Source organism: Corvus cornix, chromosome 10, assembly GCF_000738735.6.
Source record: "Corvus cornix cornix isolate S_Up_H32 chromosome 10, ASM73873v5, whole genome shotgun sequence".
NCBI classification, from domain to species: Eukaryota; Metazoa; Chordata; class Aves; order Passeriformes; family Corvidae; genus Corvus; species Corvus cornix.
This window is the reverse complement of record NC_046340.1, coordinates 1475846-1495650: the sequence shown is the minus strand read 5'-3', so window position 1 is coordinate 1495650 and position 19805 is coordinate 1475846. Positions and strand designations below refer to the sequence as shown.

Genomic DNA, 19805 nt, shown 5'->3' with positions numbered 1-19805 from the left:
GGGATGTCTGCTGAGATTGCATAATCGCCCAGCAGGACTCCCTGGAAAGGCAACCACTTCTTTAGTCACGGCGAGAAAAGTCAGACCCAGAATCCTCTAGGAGACCCTATGCAGATCCCTTGTAACCCATTGGCCTTTACCCCCTGTATCCCTATAAAAGCTAGCCCTCTGCCCCTGCAAGACGGAGATGCTCGCCCGTAGCTCCCCTTCGCCGGAGTATCTACTTGTAATTCATATGTAATAAATAACTTGTAGTTCAGGTTCTCAGCAAGCTTAGAAACATCCATTCCTCACACACTGTATATGATAACTTGTACATAGATCTACTGTGGTCAGCTGCCTGTTCAGAAGTGTACTTTATATTGCACAGGAAGAGATACCTTGGATGAATGTGGCCTGCGGTACTTGCTGGCCATGCGCTTGCACACCTGCCTGCTGACATCGCTGCCTCCCCTGTACCGTGTCCAGCTGCTTCACCAAGGTAACCCTCAGGGCAAGGATGGCTTCACTCACAGCATCTGCTTACCTTCGATTTATAACGTCATGTTTCTGTTAGCTGCATGTTGATTGTCTATTCCATTAAGGCCATTATCTTGCAAAGGCTTGGTGTATAGGCTTCCCTACATGCACTGTAAATAGCAAAAAAAGTATAGCTCAGAAGATTCTGACCTATCCAGTTTGAGGCATGAATAAATTCCCCAACCAGATAAAACACAGATTGTAATTCATTGTTTCTGCTGGGAGAATTAAGACATTTCCTTACATAAGCATGGATTTATCTTATCTTGAAGAATATTTTATTATTCACAGCAGGTTTTCTTTTTTTGCTCAGTCTGAGTAAATGCTGTTGTGAAATACTGAAAATAAAAGAAGCTACCACCTAAAGAGTAGAGAGAAAGGTTTCTGACCCAGAATGGGTCTGTTTCTGTGATAACAGAATATTTTACCTTCATTTTTTCAACATATAATTCTTGGGCATTTATGGATGGGGTACTGGAAAATGATGAAAGTACTGAGGAGAGGACCTCCGTAACAAGCAAAAAGATATTTCAGCTGTTCCTTCAACAGCTCTACTTCCTGTTGAGGGAATCGGTCTCTCTCAGATGTACCCAGCTCTTGGGCTGGAGATCCCACTTGGCATCCCTGACATATTGCATTTGCTTATTAACAACTCTTAGTCTCCTGGATTATGTTGGTTTATGTTATTGTTTAGGCCTGTCAACTTGCCATTTTGCATGGGCCTTCCATTCTGAGGCTGAGGAGGAGTTGATCAATATGATTCCTGCTATCCAGAAGGGAGACCCACAGTGGTCTGAACTGAGAGCTATGGGTATTGGTTGGTGGGTCAGGAATATCAACACTCTCCGAAGGTGCATCGAGAAGGTACTTTTTACCAGTTACAGATTCTATCTCCGTGCTCTTAGGTGTGCCTACTGTACTAAATTTCCAAGTCATTTAATGTAAGAATACATTTTTAAAACTTACAGCTTAATCAAAGAATCCAGGAGCAGTACAATTATCCTAGTACTCCAAATCAAATACAATTACATCAGAGTCCTATATAAAATCCAAACAGTATTCATTCAAGAAATACTGTTGTTAGCTTAAGTATTTTTAAATAATGAATTGCCAGAGGAATTTCACCTAATAGTATGAGTTACTGTAACAATTTAAAAAAAAATATTTTTATTTGCACACTCCTAATGTCCCACGGTGCTTGAGAGGGGTTGCTATTTGCAATAGTGCTGTTTTTCTGACTCTTAAAAGCATTTACAGTGTAGACCTCTGTTACACAGGAATAAAACATCTTCTCAGAATTACTTTGCTGCTTTGTAGGGGTGATACAGTCTACCTGGCCATCCTCTGTGACAAAGAACACAGGTTATTTAGCTAAAAGCAGCTTTTATATTTTCATTGATAATAGTAGGCTTTGTTCACTACAGGTTGCAAAAGCTTCGTTCCAGAGGAACAATGATGCCTTAGATGCTGCACTTTTTTACCTTGCTATGAAGAAAAAGGCAGTGGTGTGGGGTCTGTTCAGGTGAGTTCTGCTAACTTTGATTAAATCTTAATTGAACCAGGAATGCAAAGCAGAACTCATTCAAGAGTAGAGTTTAATTTCAAGTAATGTTGTTCAAGTGACTGTATGCTAAGGTTACATAATAAATAGCTCTATACATTGCATTTCTTTATGCAGGTCCCAGCATGATGAAAAGATGACTGCCTTTTTCAGCCACAACTTCAATGAAGACCGATGGCGTAAAGCTGCTTTAAAAAATGCTTTTGCTTTGTTGGGAAAACAACGTTTTGAGCAGTCAGCTGCATTTTTCTTGCTAGCAGGTTCACTAAAAGATGCTATAGAGGTATCCGCTTTTGAGAAATTCAGTTTCAGATTCTCATTTGACCTGTGTTACTGCATCCTCACAGGCTGTTCTCTGATGAAGTTTCCACAAATTGTGGCAGCACAAATGGGATGGTATGTCCACACAGGACCCCCTTGTGCCCTGCAGACATACCATTTACCTCCACACTACTGTGAAAAGCAGCTTGGAAGCTGATTTGAAGGCCAGAATAATTGTTCAGATACACCATTCCTCAGTGGAAGCTCTCTTGGGAGTACTAGCTGTGACCCTTCTGGCCTCCAGCTATCCTGTATGACCTACTGATACAACATTAAGTAAAAAAAGAAGTCAAGAGTTCTCTTCTAAAGCAGCCCTGGGATCCCTTTTTAGTGGAGGCTATGATGCTGCTTGCCACAAGGGAGGTGGGAGCTGTGAGCAGGATCGTAAGCTAAGCAGTGTCTCTCAGGAGAGGATGGGAGTTAGGGAACCTTTAGTAGTCCTGCCTATTTATTTACAGTATGTTTGTCTTCACTTGAAAATGTATTTTCCCTCAGAGATGTAATTCTGCACATGATGATATGAAAAATACCTTACCAGTGATGTAATAACATTAAAGTGGAGGGTGCAATTATTCTACTAGATTAAAATAGGCATCTTTATCTTCTGCCATATTAATTTTTTAATGCTATGTACTGCTGTGCATATTAAAATCCCTAAAATAGAGAAAAGCACACCTCTTTCCAAACAGAAGAAAATGTTACTCACATACCACATTTTTGACCCGAAAATTAATTTATAGTTCAAAGAACAGATATGATGAGAAAAAAAATTATATGTTCTGTAAACATATATTGCTATTCACTTTATTTTATAGAACTCCCTTTCCCTCATAAAACAACCTTTTCCCTCTGCTTATCATAGGTGTGCCTTGAGAAGATGGAAGACATCCAGTTGGCTATGGTTATTGCTCGTCTGTATGAGTCAGAGTTTGAAACCTCTGTCACGTACACCTCCATTCTCTATGAAAAGATCTTGGGTTGCCAGAAGGATGGAACTGGATTCAGCTGTACTAAGTTGCATTCTGATCCATTTCTGAGAAGCATTGCATACTGGATAATGAAAGATTACACACGAGCACTGGATACGTTATTGGAACAAACACCTAAAGAGGATGATGAAAACCCAGGTAAGGGAAAAAATATTAATCTGATGGGGCAAACTTATTAAGAAAAAGAAGAGTGGGAACAATGCTTTAAAACAATATAAATATGTTTCCAGTTTTTTCCAAGGGTTGTCTCCAACCCTCTAAGACCAAACTTAGTTCCTGCTCTCAGCTAAGCTCAGGAGAGCTGTCTTTGTTTGGCACTCCTTACAATACTTCTCTAGTAATGAGTGCTGGTTGGTCTTTTTTCCAGTGCACTTAAATTCTCATTCTTGCTTCTTGGAATTAGCAGTATTGTAGCAGGATTTCCTATCCTATCTCTTCAAGATTAGTGTTAAGTGACAGGTGCCTGCGTAGGTTTCATATTCCCTATGGGAGTTTCCTTGGGAAAATCTCTACCTGGATGATCATCTCAGCTGCTTTTTAGCTTAGCTGACTGCAATGTAACTGCGAGGCAAATGAGAGAATTTGGTATCTTTCTACTCATCCAGCTCATACCTTTATTCTTTTTGTGGTGAATAAGTAATTCTTTCATTTTATTTTGGTAACTAGACCCAAAATTGTCTTTGTTTTTGTGTTTTGGTAAATCTCTAATGCAGGAAATAACTGCAAAACAGAGTAATACCATCTAAAAGGCATTTTCAATACATGTCATGTCTGTTTATTTCCTCAGTTATTGTCAAATCATGCAATCCTGTCGTGTTCAGTTTTTACAACTATCTTCGGACCCATCCTTTGCTCATCCGAAGATACTTCAGCTCACCAGAAGGAACTCTGGCCACCTTAGGTCTAAAAACTGAGAAGAGCTTTGTTGATAAAATTAATCTTATAGAAAGAAAATTATTCTTCACTACTGCAAATGCTCATTTTAAAGTGGGCTGCCCTGTACTAGCTCTTGAAGTCCTTTCCAAAATTCCAAAAATAAGAAAAAGGTCCACTGTAGCTGGAGAAAAGGATTCATCCAGTCCTTCAATCCAGGCTGATGTTTCAGATTCCAAAGCCCTACAGGATGGTGCTGGAAGTGGTGATATAGACTGGTCAAAACCCATTTCAGCTTCCTTTGGTTTGGAGAGTACTGTTGAATCTTCAGCACAATTTGACTGGAGTCAACCAGCAGTAAAATTTGACGATGAGCCTCTTACTCTTGATTGGGGTGAAGACAAAAATGGGTCAGATGAAGAAGACAAGGATGTTGGGATAATGATGAAAAAGTCCGATTCTAAGAGTGAAGATGAGAGGACCTCAGACACCAGCATGGCTCAAACACCACATGGGGAGGTTCCTGAGGCAGGAGACACTGAGGTTGATGTTATTGCTGAGCAACTGAAGTTCAGAGCTTGTTTGAAAATCCTTATGACTGAACTGAGGACTTTGGCTACCGGTTATGAAGTGGATGGAGGAAAGCTCAGATTTCAGCTGTACAACTGGCTGGAAAAAGAGATTGCTGCTATGCATGAAATCTGCAACCACGACGCAGGGGACAAAGACTACTGTAAAACATACACCAAAGTAAATGGGGATCTGCTTGACCCCGAAGATATTACGGATAAGCCAGACATTGGCTCCTATGAACGGCACCAGATCGAAAGAAGGAGGTTGCAGGCAAAGCGAGAACACGCTGAGAGGAGGAAGTGGTGGCTGCAGAAGAACCAAGCACTTCTCCGAGTTTTTCTCAGTTACTGTAGTCTTCATGGGGCACAAGGTGGAGGTTTAGCATCTGTGAGAATGGAGCTGAAGTTCTTGCTGCAGGAGTCACAGCAGGTAAAGCAAGTTCAACTCCTTTCTGTTGATGAATGTGAACAGTTCTAGATGTCAGTTATGTCAAATGCCTAAGTTTGTGTCTAGATAGATGCTGCTAATGTTCTGCAAGTCTCATGGTCACAATCACTTTAATGTTCTTGGAGAAAGAATTTGGTATTTAAGCACACTGCTTTTCCCAGTATGGATTATTTGGTTCTGAAGAATCTGCTGTGTGGCACTGAGGATCAGGCTACTTATGACTATGGAATATAAATGTTGCTGTTTATACTATACCTGCAGCATTGTATGTGTACTACTATGATGTAATTTTGGTCACAATATTCTAGGTACCTATGGAATAAATAAAATTCACACTTACTGAAATAAAACAAAATCTCATTCCTAGACCTCTACAAGGAATGGGGTCTTAGCTTCAAGGCTCAACAAATAATATCAGGTCTGACAGGGTACTGCTCTCTCTTACTCTGTTAGGGCATTTTCTACATTTCATACAAAAAGCGGTATTTTACAGCAATTGTTAATTACTACACTGAGCTACAGCAGATAATCTGATACTGGGCAAGTCTTTTAACACGCTCTAGTCGTAGATTTCTCCTGTTTCAAATAGGGGCAACAGACAGCTGTTGGTGGTACTTGGCTTAGAATGTATGTTTAAGAATTTTAAAAAGTTCTGTTTGTTTCCCCTTGAGAAACTCAGAGGAGTACAAATTTGGCTTTGTTACTAAACTCAGACCAGTGACTGTTGTATCAACTTGTGCTACTGCAAGTACACTTTTAGTTAGTGTTTTTTAATAGACAATCTCCACACTTCCTAGCGAGCTACATGAAAATATTCTTCCTGTACGAAATCAAAACGTGCTCCAGCAAACTTGGCTGTTGGGTCTGAACCTTGTTATTATAGTAAATAATAACTTGCTTTTGACAGTAAAATCTTGTCTATACTGAGTAGACAGCAGTAGAAGAGGATAAATGGCCTGGGAAATACATTTAAAATGTAAAATTATCTCTATCTTTTTCTCAAAGCAGTAATTTTAAATACAATCTTTTCTTTTAAACAGGAAACTACTGTAAAGCAACTTCAGTCTCCTCTTCCATTACCCACAACACTACCATTGCTTTCTGCAAGCATAGCATCCACAAAAACTGTGATAGCTAATCCTGTGCTGTACTTAAACAACCACATCCATGATATACTTCACACTATTGTGCAGATGAAATCGCCACCACATCCTAATATTGAAGATGTCAAGGTAATTCATAGCTTTAATCTAAGGCCTAATGTTTGATGAAATGGAAAGATAGTAGGAAAATACAGGAATGAGCACAGGGTGGGTTTAAGTAAGTTTGCTTTTTTAACAGTTTGAAAGTACCATTTTCTTCACTGCAGATTTCACTGAACTTTCCAAGAAATCCTTGCATTTCCTCTTTTTTAAGAACTGGGCTGGTTTTGCTGCATTGTGGGGCAGAACCAGTTATTTTGTTATCTGGAGGCTAATGGAGTTTATAAGCACGTAACTGCGGTAAAAAAAAGAGATTTTAGATAAAACTATTATATAATGACTACAAAAACTTTTTGTATTTTATGCATATTGAGTAGCTACTACTACATTGAACTGCAGTGTTATATAGTACAATTTCCAGGAACCATTCCATCAAATTCATTACCATAACAGGACATGCTTAATCACTGCTTCAGTATGCTCATTTACTGTGGCTGTTCTGTATTAGAATCAAGTTAATTATCTTGACATAATATTAGAAGGTGTTGACTGCCATCAAATTATCTTGAACAAAACAGTTGTGATTTTCTAAGCACTCTATTGTAAACTTAGAGTAACATTCAGTTACTACTTGCACTTGGTTTAAAGCTAAAAGCTAGGACAGTCCTGCAGAACACATTTCCAATATTCTTTAGAAAGAAATGTATTTTATTCACCTTTTGTATAAAACATGTAGCTTATTGGTTCTCTTTATTTTAGGTGTACACACTTCATTCTTTAGCAGCTTCACTTTCTGCATCCATTTATCAAGCACTATGTGACAGCCACAGCTACAGGTAAAGAGGGAAGTTTTCATTTGCAGTATACTTTGTGTATCCTGAATGGAAATTCTTTCTAAATGGAAATTCTTTCTAAATGGAAATTCTTCCTGCATGTGACTTGAAAAGGGATTAAATGTTTGCGTATGGGTAAAGATACACATCACACATTGCTAACTTTGATATGCCCGATCCATTTTACGCAGATAAAATAACACCAACCATTCAGGGTTTTTCAATAAACAGTAGGAAAATATGCTGTCACTCTCACTTGGGACACTCACTTTCTCATCAGAAAAAAATTTTTTTGTATGTAGCAGTCAAACAGAAGCAAATCAGTTTACTGGGATGGTTTATCAAGGACTGCTTTTGAGTGATCGACGCAGACTGAGGACAGAAAGCATTGAAGAGCACGCAACTCCAAACTCATCTCCTGCTCAGTGGCCTGGTGAGACTAAAATAAGGTTACTTTTAGCTCCATTGGACCAGCTCCATGTGCCAGAATTATTTCACTGTCCTGCATGAGGGAGGAAGTAGCGGATAGGAAATCAGTGATAGATGTTTCTAACTTAGTTCTCAAAATAGTAACAGCCTTTCACTTTTTCATGTATTAAAACAAATAAAAATAAATTTTCTACATGGCAAACATCTTGCTTGAAGAAGAGACCATGATCTTAAGGATAAACTTAATGATAATTTGTCATCCCAGAATGTTTTCCTCCAGTCTGCCTAACCCCCTAGCAATGCTACTTCTATTAATTGTCTCCACAGTGCTGTCCTACGTGTATGCTATACTTGGTGTAGCTATCGAAGCAGCTAATTCTGATGTACTAGCATAAACCATGGAACTGGTGCAGGAATTTCATATGCATGCTGACCTGCCCTTAGTATTTGCAGGGAAGTGCAGTGCAAAAGTCCCAGACCCAACAAGGCTTCTTTGTAATTCTGATCTTACGATGATTTTAAGAAAACTGTTAATAATGTGTTTTGTCTGAATAAAAGCATCATCTGTCTACTTGTGTTTACCATAAAGTGTAGAGGTAAAACATCTTCTCTTTGCCCATTTAATCCCAGAATTTTTCCTCTTTACAGGCGTGAGTTCACTTATCAACCTCTTAAGTTCAGCTCAGGACGAAGACCAGCCGAAGTTAAACATCCTGCTGTGTGAAGCTGTGGTAGCCGTGTACCTGAGCCTCCTGATCCACGCCCTCGCCACCAACTCGTGCAACGAGCTGTTCCGGCTGGCGGCGCACCCCCTCAACAGCCGCATGTGGGCCGCTGTCTTCGGCGGCGGCGTGAAGCTGCTCGTGAAGCCGCGGCGGCAGTCGGAGAGCATCCCGGGTACGCTGCTCCCCAAAGGCCACGCTGCTGCTCTGCACTGCATGCCTTCTAGTAACCTAGCAGGAGAGGCTTCATTCCTTTTAAAGACCGAAACCAAGCAAGCAGAGTTTCAAAATTCTGGCAAGAAAATTGTTATGTTAACTAAGGAAGCGGAAACGAGTAATAGCCTTGCGGATGTCCTCTGTTATGGCACCCAGCACGTTTTGAATTTGTCATAAAAGCTCTATAGTTATTATATTAATAATAGAAATATTAGGTGCTTACTTATAACATTTTTCAGAAGTTTCAGCCATTTAAAAAAACAGGTGGTGTAAATGAGTGTTAATACCTATGGGGTTTTGTATGTGCAGTAAGTATTGTTGTTTAACGACTGCAGTAACCTGGAAACAGCATTTCTGAAATCAGTTTCGATTGCAAGGTAGGATTTCACCTAGCACAAGTCCACAGAGAAGAAATACCAGCTTTGTCTGGCAGAAAAACAGCTCATGCATATGTTAGCTCCAGATAAACCCCAGATTTTTACAAAGACAGATGAGTAAGTGCTAATAATCTGCATGAGGAAAAGCAAAAGTGAGAGATTGGATTCAACTCTGAAGACAAAGACAGATACAACCATTTCTGATAAGATTCAGTAATACCAAAAATTACGTCCCGCAGACTTTTAAATCACCAATTTATGCAAAACTTATGCAAAAATCAGACATTCCCTCTCCAGAATATAAAACAGAACAGTGACAAGGCATTGCACCATTACAAGTATGCACAACAGGTATCAGTCATTCACAATAACTTAAACTCACGTATGGCAGTTCTTTTCATAAGGTGACAGTATGAATAACTTACATAAGTCATGTTCATTTGAGATGTATTCTGTTTTCCTTTAACCTTCAAGCTGCTACAGCTTCTGATGTTTCAGAGGATGGTAACGAAGGTTTGTAAAGACTTGCAGTGTAGATGAGTGTTGGTAGTGGCTTTTCTGGATGAAAAGAATAGTTGTTAAATACCCAGCTCCCTTGTTATAAAGTAAGTGTGATCTTCAGTGTTGCCTGGCCAATAACACTTTGAAAAACAAATTCCACGTTAATATTTTGATTACTATTAAGGCATTTTAAATCATAACACTTTAAAGTAGACTTCAGTTCTCAAAAAACCTGCCTTTCTATTCAGATTTTCTTCGCTATCCTAAGAATTCCTTGGCTTATATTTGAGTAACTGCTAGTTGTACTGTTTAGTGATATTTTACATATTAGTTTATTTCTCAACAAAGCTTCTGAGTTTCTTTATTTTTCTTGAGAAATTTTTCAGCTAAAAGACTTTTTAAAAGCTACATCTCCTGAGAACTTAATCCAGTATGTAAACGTATGTAAAGTAAATATTTTTCATAATATATCCAATGTCTGAATGTCACAGTTACTGAATTTATCATAAAGGCACTTTTTTGTGATTACACTTACTTTATTTAGGCTGGCTTTGATTCTAAACCAGTAGAAATTAGTACCAATAACAGTGATTGTTAGTTGCTTCATTTATAAAATAGAGACATTTTAAAGATGCAATATTAATATCAGCTTTTTTAATTACCTGAATTTAGCACCTCCTCTTCCATCAGAAGAGATGGATAAACACCGCCGTCGGTTTAATATGAGAATGCTGGTGCCAGGAAGGCCAGTAAAAGACAGCAATGTGCCACCACCTGTACCTGCAGAAAGACCCTCTTACAAAGAAAAGTTTATTCCTCCAGAACTCAGCATGTGGGACTATTTTATGGCCAAGGTAATTTAAGAAGGAAGATGAAAGTTACAGTTCATAAAAGCTTGTTTCTTCTGTTAATTTTTAAAGGACAAAAATAAAGTGAAAATTTTGAGTGCTCTTAGTAGTAAGATGCAGAATATTATCATCATGATGAAAGATAAAGAGCCTAAAAGTCTATTATTCACTTTCAAAATATGCCTCCTGTCAATAATAGTGATGAATGCTTTTCCCCTTGGTAATTCCTTATATTTTAGGGAAATGGATTCATAGCTTAAATTGCTGTTATTTAAATTCTGTGAGAGTCGTAAGTGAAGTAAGAGAATATGAAGAGATGAGAAGATTGTTTTTATAGCAGACTTTTACTTTGCATTGCAGCCCTTTCTCCCTTTATCAGACAGTGGTGTTATATACGACTCTGATGAAAGCATTCACAGTGATGAGGAAGAGGACGACGCTTTCCTCTCTGATGTGCAGATCCAGGAGCACACAGATGCCAATTCTTACAGGTCAGCAGAAATTGTCACTGTTTTAGAATAATTATGTCATATGCTTACCTTTGCTTCCAAATTTAAAAAAAAATGCGGATCTTCTGCCCCATCCAATGTAAGTCAAATAATTTTAATACTGTGGGTAGATTTATCTGTGGCCACGGAAGTGACAAATTCTCATCGCAGCAACAGTTCCCCATTTACTTGCCAAAAAAAAGGGATTAGGAAGTCAAAGCTGTGTAGTTTGCAGATTTTTGGGGAGTGGAAAACAAATAAGAAACACCCATCCTCATTTTTAAGACTCTACATAAGGTACCACAATGCCAGCTCTAAAATTCTGGCTTAGACTGCTGATTCAAGCATGTAGTTTTTAAATGAGGTGCAGATGAAATAGACTCTTCTACAGTGTTTTTCTAACCTGGAATTTGCTTGAAGAAGAAAAATACTCTGTAGATAACTCTTAATGTTTATTTATCACAACTAAATCTATTCTTTTCATACAGCTGGGCTCTTCTACATCTGACAATGGTAAAATTAGTTCTGCACAACATTAAGAACTTCTTTCCCATTGCTGGTCTGGAATTCACTGGTACGTTAAATCCTGCTTTATATTTTATTTGTCTGTATATGTGGCTTTCTGTCAGACTTTGCTTTTTAATTCTAACTTTAAAATTTAAATAATTAAATACCTTATTTATTACAATTGCTAATATGTACATTTCCTTTCAAGAGTTTTTTTGGATGGTTATGTTATTATGGGGTTTTTATACTCACTGTGACTTCAGTAATTTTTTTTTCTTAAAGCCTTACTTTATTAATATTTCTGTTTAGATCTGCCTGTAACATCTCCATTGGGCATTGCTGTAATAAAAAATTTAGAACACTGGGAACAGATTCTTCAAGATAGAATGGACCAGTTTGAAGGCCCACCACCAAACTACATCAATACTTACCCCAGTGAGATTGGTGTAGGGGCAGGACCAGCTATTCTCCGCAATAAAGCAATGATTGAACCTGAAAACACACCCTTCAAGTAAGTATTTTTTTTCCTAGCAAAAACACATTCTCTGATCACAGAAATTCTAAAGAGTATTTCCTCCTCATGTTAAATAGCCAAACAAAGGTTGTCTAGCTCTTGGTCTAGTAGCCAATGTTGTACAGAAGCCTTTCTTGCACATCCCTTTGTTCATTGTTATGCAGCTGCCTGTCTCCTGCAGCAGCCTTTACTTACTCTGCTGCACTTTCACAGCTGCAGCAAGAAAGGAAAATGAGGGAAGAGCAGAGGTTGGAGGAATCGAGGGCAGTGGCTGCTGCTGGGAACACCCTATTCAACCTGTTTTACTATTCCTTCAGTAGCAGTTTTCTCTTACCCTATCTCAGCAAGAAAAGAGTTGTATAATACTTGCAGATGTCTGGGGGAGGAGAAAGACAGTTGTACTAAGGTCCTTTTAAGGCTAATCCTTCTGTGTTTAGACAGTGTCATGCCTGGAGGTGTCTGTAAATGCAGATAGTGAGCTGTGTTTACAACTCAAAAATAGCTTGCTTTTCTCAATATATTAAAATACAACTGAGTCAACAGCACAAAATGACTCAGCAGTGCCCTGGCAGCCAGGAGGGCCAAACACGTCCTGGGGGTCATCAGGGCCAGCATCGCCAACCGGGCAAGGGAGGGGATTGTCCCACTCTGCTCTGCATGGGGCAGCCTCACCTCGAGTGCTGGGGCAGCCTGGGGCACCACAGTATCATAAAGATATAAAGCTATTAGAGAGATCCAAAGGAGGGCAGTGAAGATGGTGCAGGGTGTGGAGGTGAAGCGATGTGAGAAGCAGCTGAGAGTGCTTGGTCTGTTCAGCCTGGAGGAGACTGAGAGGAGACCTCACTGCAGTTACAACTTCCCCGTGAGGAACACTGATCTCTGCTCTGTGTCACCAGTGACAGGACACGAGGGAATGGCCCGAAGCTGTGTCAGGAGGGGTTAGGTTGGTAATTAGAAAAAGGTTCTTCCCCCAAAAGGTGGTTGGGCACTGGAACAGGCTCCCTGGGGACGTGGGCACAGCACCACCAACAAAGTTCCAGAAGTGTTGGTCAACACTCTCAGACACACGGTGGAATTCTTGGACTTGAGCTGGACTTCATTGATCCTTGTGGGTTCCTTCCAACTCAGGATATTTTGTGTTTCTTTCCTTCTTCTGCTTTATCCAGATCAAAGGATTACTCAGCTCTTCCAGCAAAAAGGCTCTGGCATTTTCTTGTGAAGCAAGAACTTCTTCAGGAGACTTTCATAAGATATATATTCACAAAGAAAAGAAAGCAGAGTGAGGTAAACAAAGGATGTAACTTTTTTTTAAAAAGAAAGCTCAGTTATAACTGTTCCTCAGTCTCCTCAGTATTTAATTTTTCTTCCCATTTTTCCTTGACATTTCAGTTTCTCTCATTTAACAGTGTTTGGATTTTTTTCAAAATCAACATGACTATCATGTTGTTGATTGGGATATCAATTGAACCAAATGTTTTTAAACAAGACGTATCTCATCTTCATGTATTTGAATACTGTCCTAATAAACAGAACATTTGCAGTAACAGTAATAAGCAAAGAAATTTGAGTATTCTTTTTTTTTTTTGGTGTGTCATACTGAAAAAGAAATTTAAATGTGCTATTCATTTGTGTATATGTATATATGCATGAGTAATATATACATATAAAAGTAATATTATATAGTAATATATAATATGGGGCTTTACAAATTGTACCGGTTACAACTGCTCTGTTCTAACTGAAAATTTAAGCCAACACATAAATATCATGGGAAATAAGTAGATTATTTAATATCTTTTAGAATTCCTGTAAGTATGGAGTTTGTGTGTGTATTACTCCTCCATTTATTTACTATATCATACATTTTGTGTTCATCTAGGAGGCATTACATTTTAAGTGAGTTTGTTTAGATTCCTGTCTTAGTTTCTGTGCCTTTTATAAAAAGTTAAAAATACATTTGTCATCATTTACTGACAGAGTGGCCTTTAAAATCTAGTTTGGAATGTTTCATTCTTTTTTTATATTTGTTTGTGCATGTGTTTTGTGTTTGTGACTGTGTGATGTTATGTAGTCTGTAGAAGATCGTGTGGAGCAGGTCAAACAAAACTGCGTAGCAGAAGATCACAAAAACAAGGTAGTATCCCTTCTCCCAAACCTCTAGCACATTCTCAAAAGTTCTGTGGAACTGGCTTTTCTTTTCTAATGTGACTAACAGAAGCTGTGTGTTCTGTGTAGTCTGTGTGACAGGCTTTTAATCCGTGAACTAACTTCGGATGTCCTGATAATTGGGATGAGTGAACACCTTGTAAATAGTGTTGCACACACAACTTCGTGTTTCTTACACTCAAATACCACTTTTGGCTTCTATAGAACACCAAAGAGTATCAGAAGTCTAAAGTTTAGCTACTGAAACAATGCTAAGGCCACTGAACTTTTCTTGCATGAATTTTGTATAGATTTTTGCACTCTGAATGTACCGCTACAAAATGGATGTTCACGCTAATTGAAGTCTTTTATAAATGTTTTGTAGGTTGAAGCAGATCTTGGCTACCCTGGAGGAAAAGCAAAAATCATTCACAAAGAATCAGATATGATAATGGCATTCGCAGTTAACAAGGTAAGCTTCAAATGCTACAAGAAATATAATAAAAGATCTTAATTATAGTTAGTATAAATTTTGTCTTTGTGCTGCATAGGCAAACAGCAATGAAATTGTTTTGGCATCTACACATGACGTTCAAGAACTTGATATTTCAGCTCTACTGGCTGCTCAGTCATTTATATGGATTGGGGAAGAATATGACAGAGAGTCTAAAAGGTAGGATTGTTTCTTTGTGGTTATATTAATGAGAGTTTGATTTTCTGCGAGGCTGCATCTATAGTACCTGTGTAAGCACAAATGGAGCATACAAAAAATGTTAATTACTCTCCTTCAGTAGGTTTCAGGTTGGTTTGAAAGTGAGGGAAGGCAAGAGAATAATTACTGCCTTTAGGCACGTTTGCACTGCACAGCAAAGTAGAATCCTATGTGGTGCATAAGGTAATGAAGGAAGTGCTGCCTTGGACAGCCTGCAGTTCCCTTGCACCAGTGCAGTGTGGAGGCAGCCGTGGTAGCTGGTGCTGGGTGTTCCTGTCCCTGCATTACTGTGCTGAGAGCTGTGAATGCATCAGCTGCAGCAAGCACTCCTCTGGACTGGCTCCCTGCACGCTGCACACACAGGTCAGGAGCAGCCCAACAATATTCTTCTCAAGGACGCTTACATTCTTATGTTGGGATCATCTCTTGAGGTTAAACATGGGTAGATTTGGGCCACGTGGAAAGGATTTGTACTACATAAGTGCAGGAATTACCAGTTTATAGTCTCGTTATTGTCACTTCCTCTACCCACTGCCGTTAGACTCCTGACAAATAAGCAAAGGTCATTAGGGGCAAAGAAGCCTTTGTTTGAAGCAGAGCTGTTCCTTTACAGTTCCGATGATGTTGACTTCCGTGGTTCTACCACAACGTTGGCTCCTTCAACTGCACCATCGTTTGGAGTGAGTCAGATACAGCCATCTCCATCCATGCCCTGGTTAGGCACTGGGCAAACCAGCACTGGAGCTGGTGTGGTGAGTACCTCTGTGTGTGCAGCTCAGGAGAGCATGACTTTCATCGTGTGTTATTTAGTAGAGACACCTAGTGTGCATTAGTCATCGTACTGTCAATCCAGTACTGACATAAAAGGCCAACAGGGACCAAGACCTGACCACAAAGAAGGCCAAATTAAGCATTTTCTCATCTACTGTGGCACAGAAATATTGTGATAGAGAAAATAATGGGACAATCTGGGTGTTCTTTCTTATGGGAACTTTGATTGTAGGACCATACAAATAATGTTAGCTCAATAAATTTTTTTAATATTTCTTTGTTTCATATAAAGCTGATTAAAAGAAATCTGAATAACGTCAAGAGAATGGCTTCACATCCAGTCCATCAGTATTGTAAGTGAATCACTAGTATGGAATTGATCATTTTCTACAAAATACTGCACTATTAATGATCATCTTTTAATGTTAGATCTTACAGGAGCACAAGATGGAAGTGTCCGAATGTTCGAATGGACAAGACCACAGCAGCTGGTGTGCTTCCGGCAGGCTGGGAATGCCAGGGTGACCAGGATGTATTTCAATGCCCAGGGAAACAAGGTGAGTACAGCACGTAGGGTTTTGAGGGGTTGAGGTTTTTATTCATAAGGAATCATTTGGTCGTGCTGCGACCTCTAAAGCAATTTTAACCAGTGCCATGCAGAACTGGTAGGATGCCCTAGAATGGTGGTATTGTATTGTGCATTTTGGCTGCATGTGGGAGCTTTGTAAGAAACCCTGACCCTTATTCTCCTTTCTCTTCTCTCAGCTTCACACTGCTATCCCATATCCTAATTGCTGCATTTTCATGCTTTTTATTCTCCCTCTTCGGAAATCTGTGTTCCCATGTGGTGACCTTTTCAAATTACTACAGTGGAGAGCAGCAAGAGTACAAAAAGACAGATGCTTTGGCCAGAAGTGACTCTGTGAGGGATATGAGATACAGCAAAAAGAGTGGAGAAAGAAAGAAAGAAATTGGAAGGAATACCCACCTCTTCAGTTTTTTGCCTATTCTATTATTTTAGCAGGTCTTGTCTGCATTTTTATTGACAAAATATTTAACTTCATTATAGTTAAAAGTCATAAAAAGTGAATTAAAGGAGTTTGGACATGACTGTACATAGCTATAAAACAGCAAAGGTGAAATAGCTGGAAATTTAAAGTATCTCTCAGCATATCTCTTTTCAGGTGGCATAGTCTGTACTTTAAACTTATTCTAAAAATGTGTTTTGATTATGTTTTGAGATATTGCAGTCTTACCATTATGTGGGACTCAAGATTGAGTCAGAAATTAAGATGTACTCGTTGTTGCTGTGCTTCACATGAAGGTCACTCAGGCAGGACTTGTGAAACTCAACTAAAAAGAGAAAATACAAAAAATAATTCTAAATATTTCTAAAAATATTTTGTGAAATACTTACAGAACATGCTGCATGGACTATACAATATGGATTGTTACTCATTTTGGTTAATAAATATAGCTCAGTCATTTTACCATTTATGATAGAATACAGTCTTTCCACAATTGCTCTCATCATGCTTTGATGCATCTTCCTTTTTTAAGCATTTTCAAGGAGAGTCATGGAGTAATGATGCCTTTGTTAGCATCTAACACTGGGATTTGAAAGATAAGCTTCCACGCTTTCTCCATCTCCAGAAAAGAACTGAGTATGCAGAAGAGCATCAATCATTAAATAATCATTAAACAATTAGCACTGAATTCACTTGGCTTCCAAACCAGTTTTTTTTTTTACTTGACCATCATTTTTATTGCTATTCAATTTGCAGGCAAAGGTTTGGTGGTTCAGGTGGGTTTTTCCTGAAGTCAGCAGTTTATGATCATGCACTAAGCATCCAGTCACCACTATGTATGCTAATAAATGCAGTTTGTTCTTTGCAGTGTGGTGTTGCTGATGGTGAAGGTTTCCTAAGTATTTGGCAAGTAAACCAAACCACCTCAAATCCTAAGCCCTACCTGGTAAGTAAACAGAATATTATTATTATTATTATTATTATTATTATTATCAAAGTCTTTGAAACTTGAGACAGGCCCAGAGCATACAACTTTACTGAGACATATTTGATTTTGCTTGGCATACTTTATCAAAACAACTGACGAGTTTCAGTGATACATCTTTGGGAAACTAATTGCACAATAACAATAAGCTACAGTAATTACAAATACTACTTCAGCATTGCCCTTGTTTAAATTAAAAATCAGAGTCACAAGTAATGACTTTACAACCCCAAAACTTAGTAAAAATACATTCTTCAATACATTTCACTGCTTTTTAACAGTACATGAAGACCATGGTTAATTTAAAATTCAACTGTTGTCATACACTATACTGTGGACTTGTTCTTTGTCACTTACTGTGTATCTTTTCATTTTATACTGGATTTTAATCCATTGTTCCATTCTCAGTTTCAAACTGTCAGTTTTTAAGCTTTGTTTCAAAGACTCTTTGTGTTTTGCTATCACTGACATCAGACTGACAGTCGTTACTTTTGATGCAAACAATAACTGGTAAGATTGCACTTTTCTGTTTGTTTTGTTTTTAATAGAGTTGGCAGTGCCACAGTAAAACCACAAGTGACTTTGCATTTATAACCTCTTCAAGTTTAGTTGCTACATCGGGACAATCCAATGATAACAGGTGTGTTTAAAGAAACAATGAAGAATTTCAAAACTAGTTACTCATCTCCCTTAACTTGCTAAGCTCTGTGCCTGACATTTTAAGGCTCAGTGTTCTAAGTTTTGTTACAGCTTGAACTTGCCAGGTAATCTCTTTGAATATCATTTCTTCAGTTGCTTGTTTCCCAAGTTTCATTTGTGAGGAGAAGTCAATAGTTAATCAGTTTTTTCAAGTTATATTCTAAATGCAGCTACTTTGACAGCATGCTGTTGCTGGGGGTAGAAACGTGTTCAGCAAAGCAGGATAGTTCTTTTTCTCTGAAAAGAATAACTTCTATAATTTCTTGACACAACCTGTGATTATTACGTATTTTAAAGGTGGAAGGTATAGTTCCACTAAGAAGCATAAAAGAGCAAAGAATTAAAACTCTTTGTTCTTTGCAGATGCTCTCCACTGACTAGAGAGTGTCAAGGGCTCCTTGTTCAGTTCTACCTTGTAGACTGACATAAAATGTGAGCACTTTTGGAGTCATGCCACCCCATGGATCTCTTAGCAATAACTCATAATGATTTCTGGCTTTTTCTCCCTCAGAAATGTGTGCCTCTGGGACACCTTGGTTTCATCTGGTAACAGTCTTATACATGGTAAGTACTGTGGTGAAAATTAAACCTCTGCTTCTTACTGACTAAGAAAATAGAGCCTGTGTGTGCATTTGGGGCAAGGGGACATCCTTATACTGGGGAGCAGGTCTAAGTACATGTTGCACACTAATACATGCACCAGCCTGGTTCTGTATATTCTCTAGCATGATGTTATCTGCTCTATATAGAAAAATATGAAGAAAGAACATCATAGAATGGTTTGGGTTGGAAGGGGCCTTAAAAATCATCTCTTTCCACTCCCCTTGCCATGGGCAGGGACACCTTTCACTAGACCAGGTTGCTCAAGATCAGCTATACTTTTTTTAAATCAGGAATTTACCTGAACTTCATATTTTATGTAAATTTTGGACATATATAAAATACATACATAAAATTTACGTGAATTTTATGTTTTCTCAAATTTTAAATTCAGGTATGACCCTGTACTCTAAAGTAACTCAGACTGCATATCATGCTTTCTTATGCATTAGATCTAGATATCTCTTATGAGAGCAATAAGCTGTCAGCTGACATTACCCATATGAAGGAATGTGTCTGCAAAGTTAGAAAATATTCAGATAGCAATTTATAGAAGAAATGCATTTTAAGATTGAGAGCTACTTACAGTTTCAAATCTGTTAAATTCTGACATCCTTCTTCTTCAGCCTTCACTTGTCATGACCATGGTGCCACAGTACTTCAGTATGCACCCAAGCATCAACTGCTCATTTCTGGAGGTAGGAAGGGATATATCTGCATCTTTGACATCAGACAGAGGCAGATCCTTTTCACCTTCCAAGCACACGAGTCAGCTGTTAAGGCCCTTGCACTGGATCCTTCTGAGGATTATTTTGTTACGGGCTCGGCCGAAGGCAACATGAAGGTAAGGGATGGAGGAGCTGGGTTCTGCACGAGGGTGTTTGGCTGAAGCAGTGTATTGTCATATGTAAATAGCCAGATGAATGCAATAACAAAACAAAACCA

General features: G+C 38.6%; 1 protein-coding gene across 4 annotated transcripts in view; it reads left to right on the top strand.

The window, feature by feature from the left end:
• Positions 1-19805, top strand: part of DMXL2 (Dmx like 2) — a 47544-nt gene that overhangs the window by 25286 nt on the left and 2453 nt on the right. Inside the window, exons 19-44 of one of the 4 annotated variants that reach the window (XM_039557336.1) lie at positions 371-481; positions 1214-1383; positions 1944-2041; positions 2198-2363; positions 3264-3528; positions 4178-5265; positions 6324-6515; positions 7245-7321; positions 7621-7751; positions 8396-8644; positions 9537-9575; positions 10236-10417; positions 10772-10902; positions 11388-11473; positions 11716-11917; positions 13087-13204; positions 13992-14054; positions 14451-14537; positions 14617-14738; positions 15391-15529; positions 15841-15901; positions 15978-16105; positions 17445-17522; positions 18110-18201; positions 18772-18824; positions 19487-19704. In XM_039557336.1, the coding sequence (XP_039413270.1) occupies positions 371-481; positions 1214-1383; positions 1944-2041; positions 2198-2363; positions 3264-3528; positions 4178-5265; positions 6324-6515; positions 7245-7321; positions 7621-7751; positions 8396-8644; positions 9537-9575; positions 10236-10417; positions 10772-10902; positions 11388-11473; positions 11716-11917; positions 13087-13204; positions 13992-14054; positions 14451-14537; positions 14617-14738; positions 15391-15529; positions 15841-15901; positions 15978-16105; positions 17445-17522; positions 18110-18201; positions 18772-18824; positions 19487-19704 (4346 nt within the window). The remainder of the gene's footprint in view (positions 1-370; positions 482-1213; positions 1384-1943; positions 2042-2197; positions 2364-3263; positions 3529-4177; positions 5266-6323; positions 6516-7244; positions 7322-7620; positions 7752-8395; positions 8645-9536; positions 9576-10235; positions 10418-10771; positions 10903-11387; positions 11474-11715; positions 11918-13086; positions 13205-13991; positions 14055-14450; positions 14538-14616; positions 14739-15390; positions 15530-15840; positions 15902-15977; positions 16106-17444; positions 17523-18109; positions 18202-18771; positions 18825-19486; positions 19705-19805) is intronic. The other 3 variants (XM_039557337.1, XM_039557338.1, XM_039557339.1) reach the window with 3 other exon arrangements.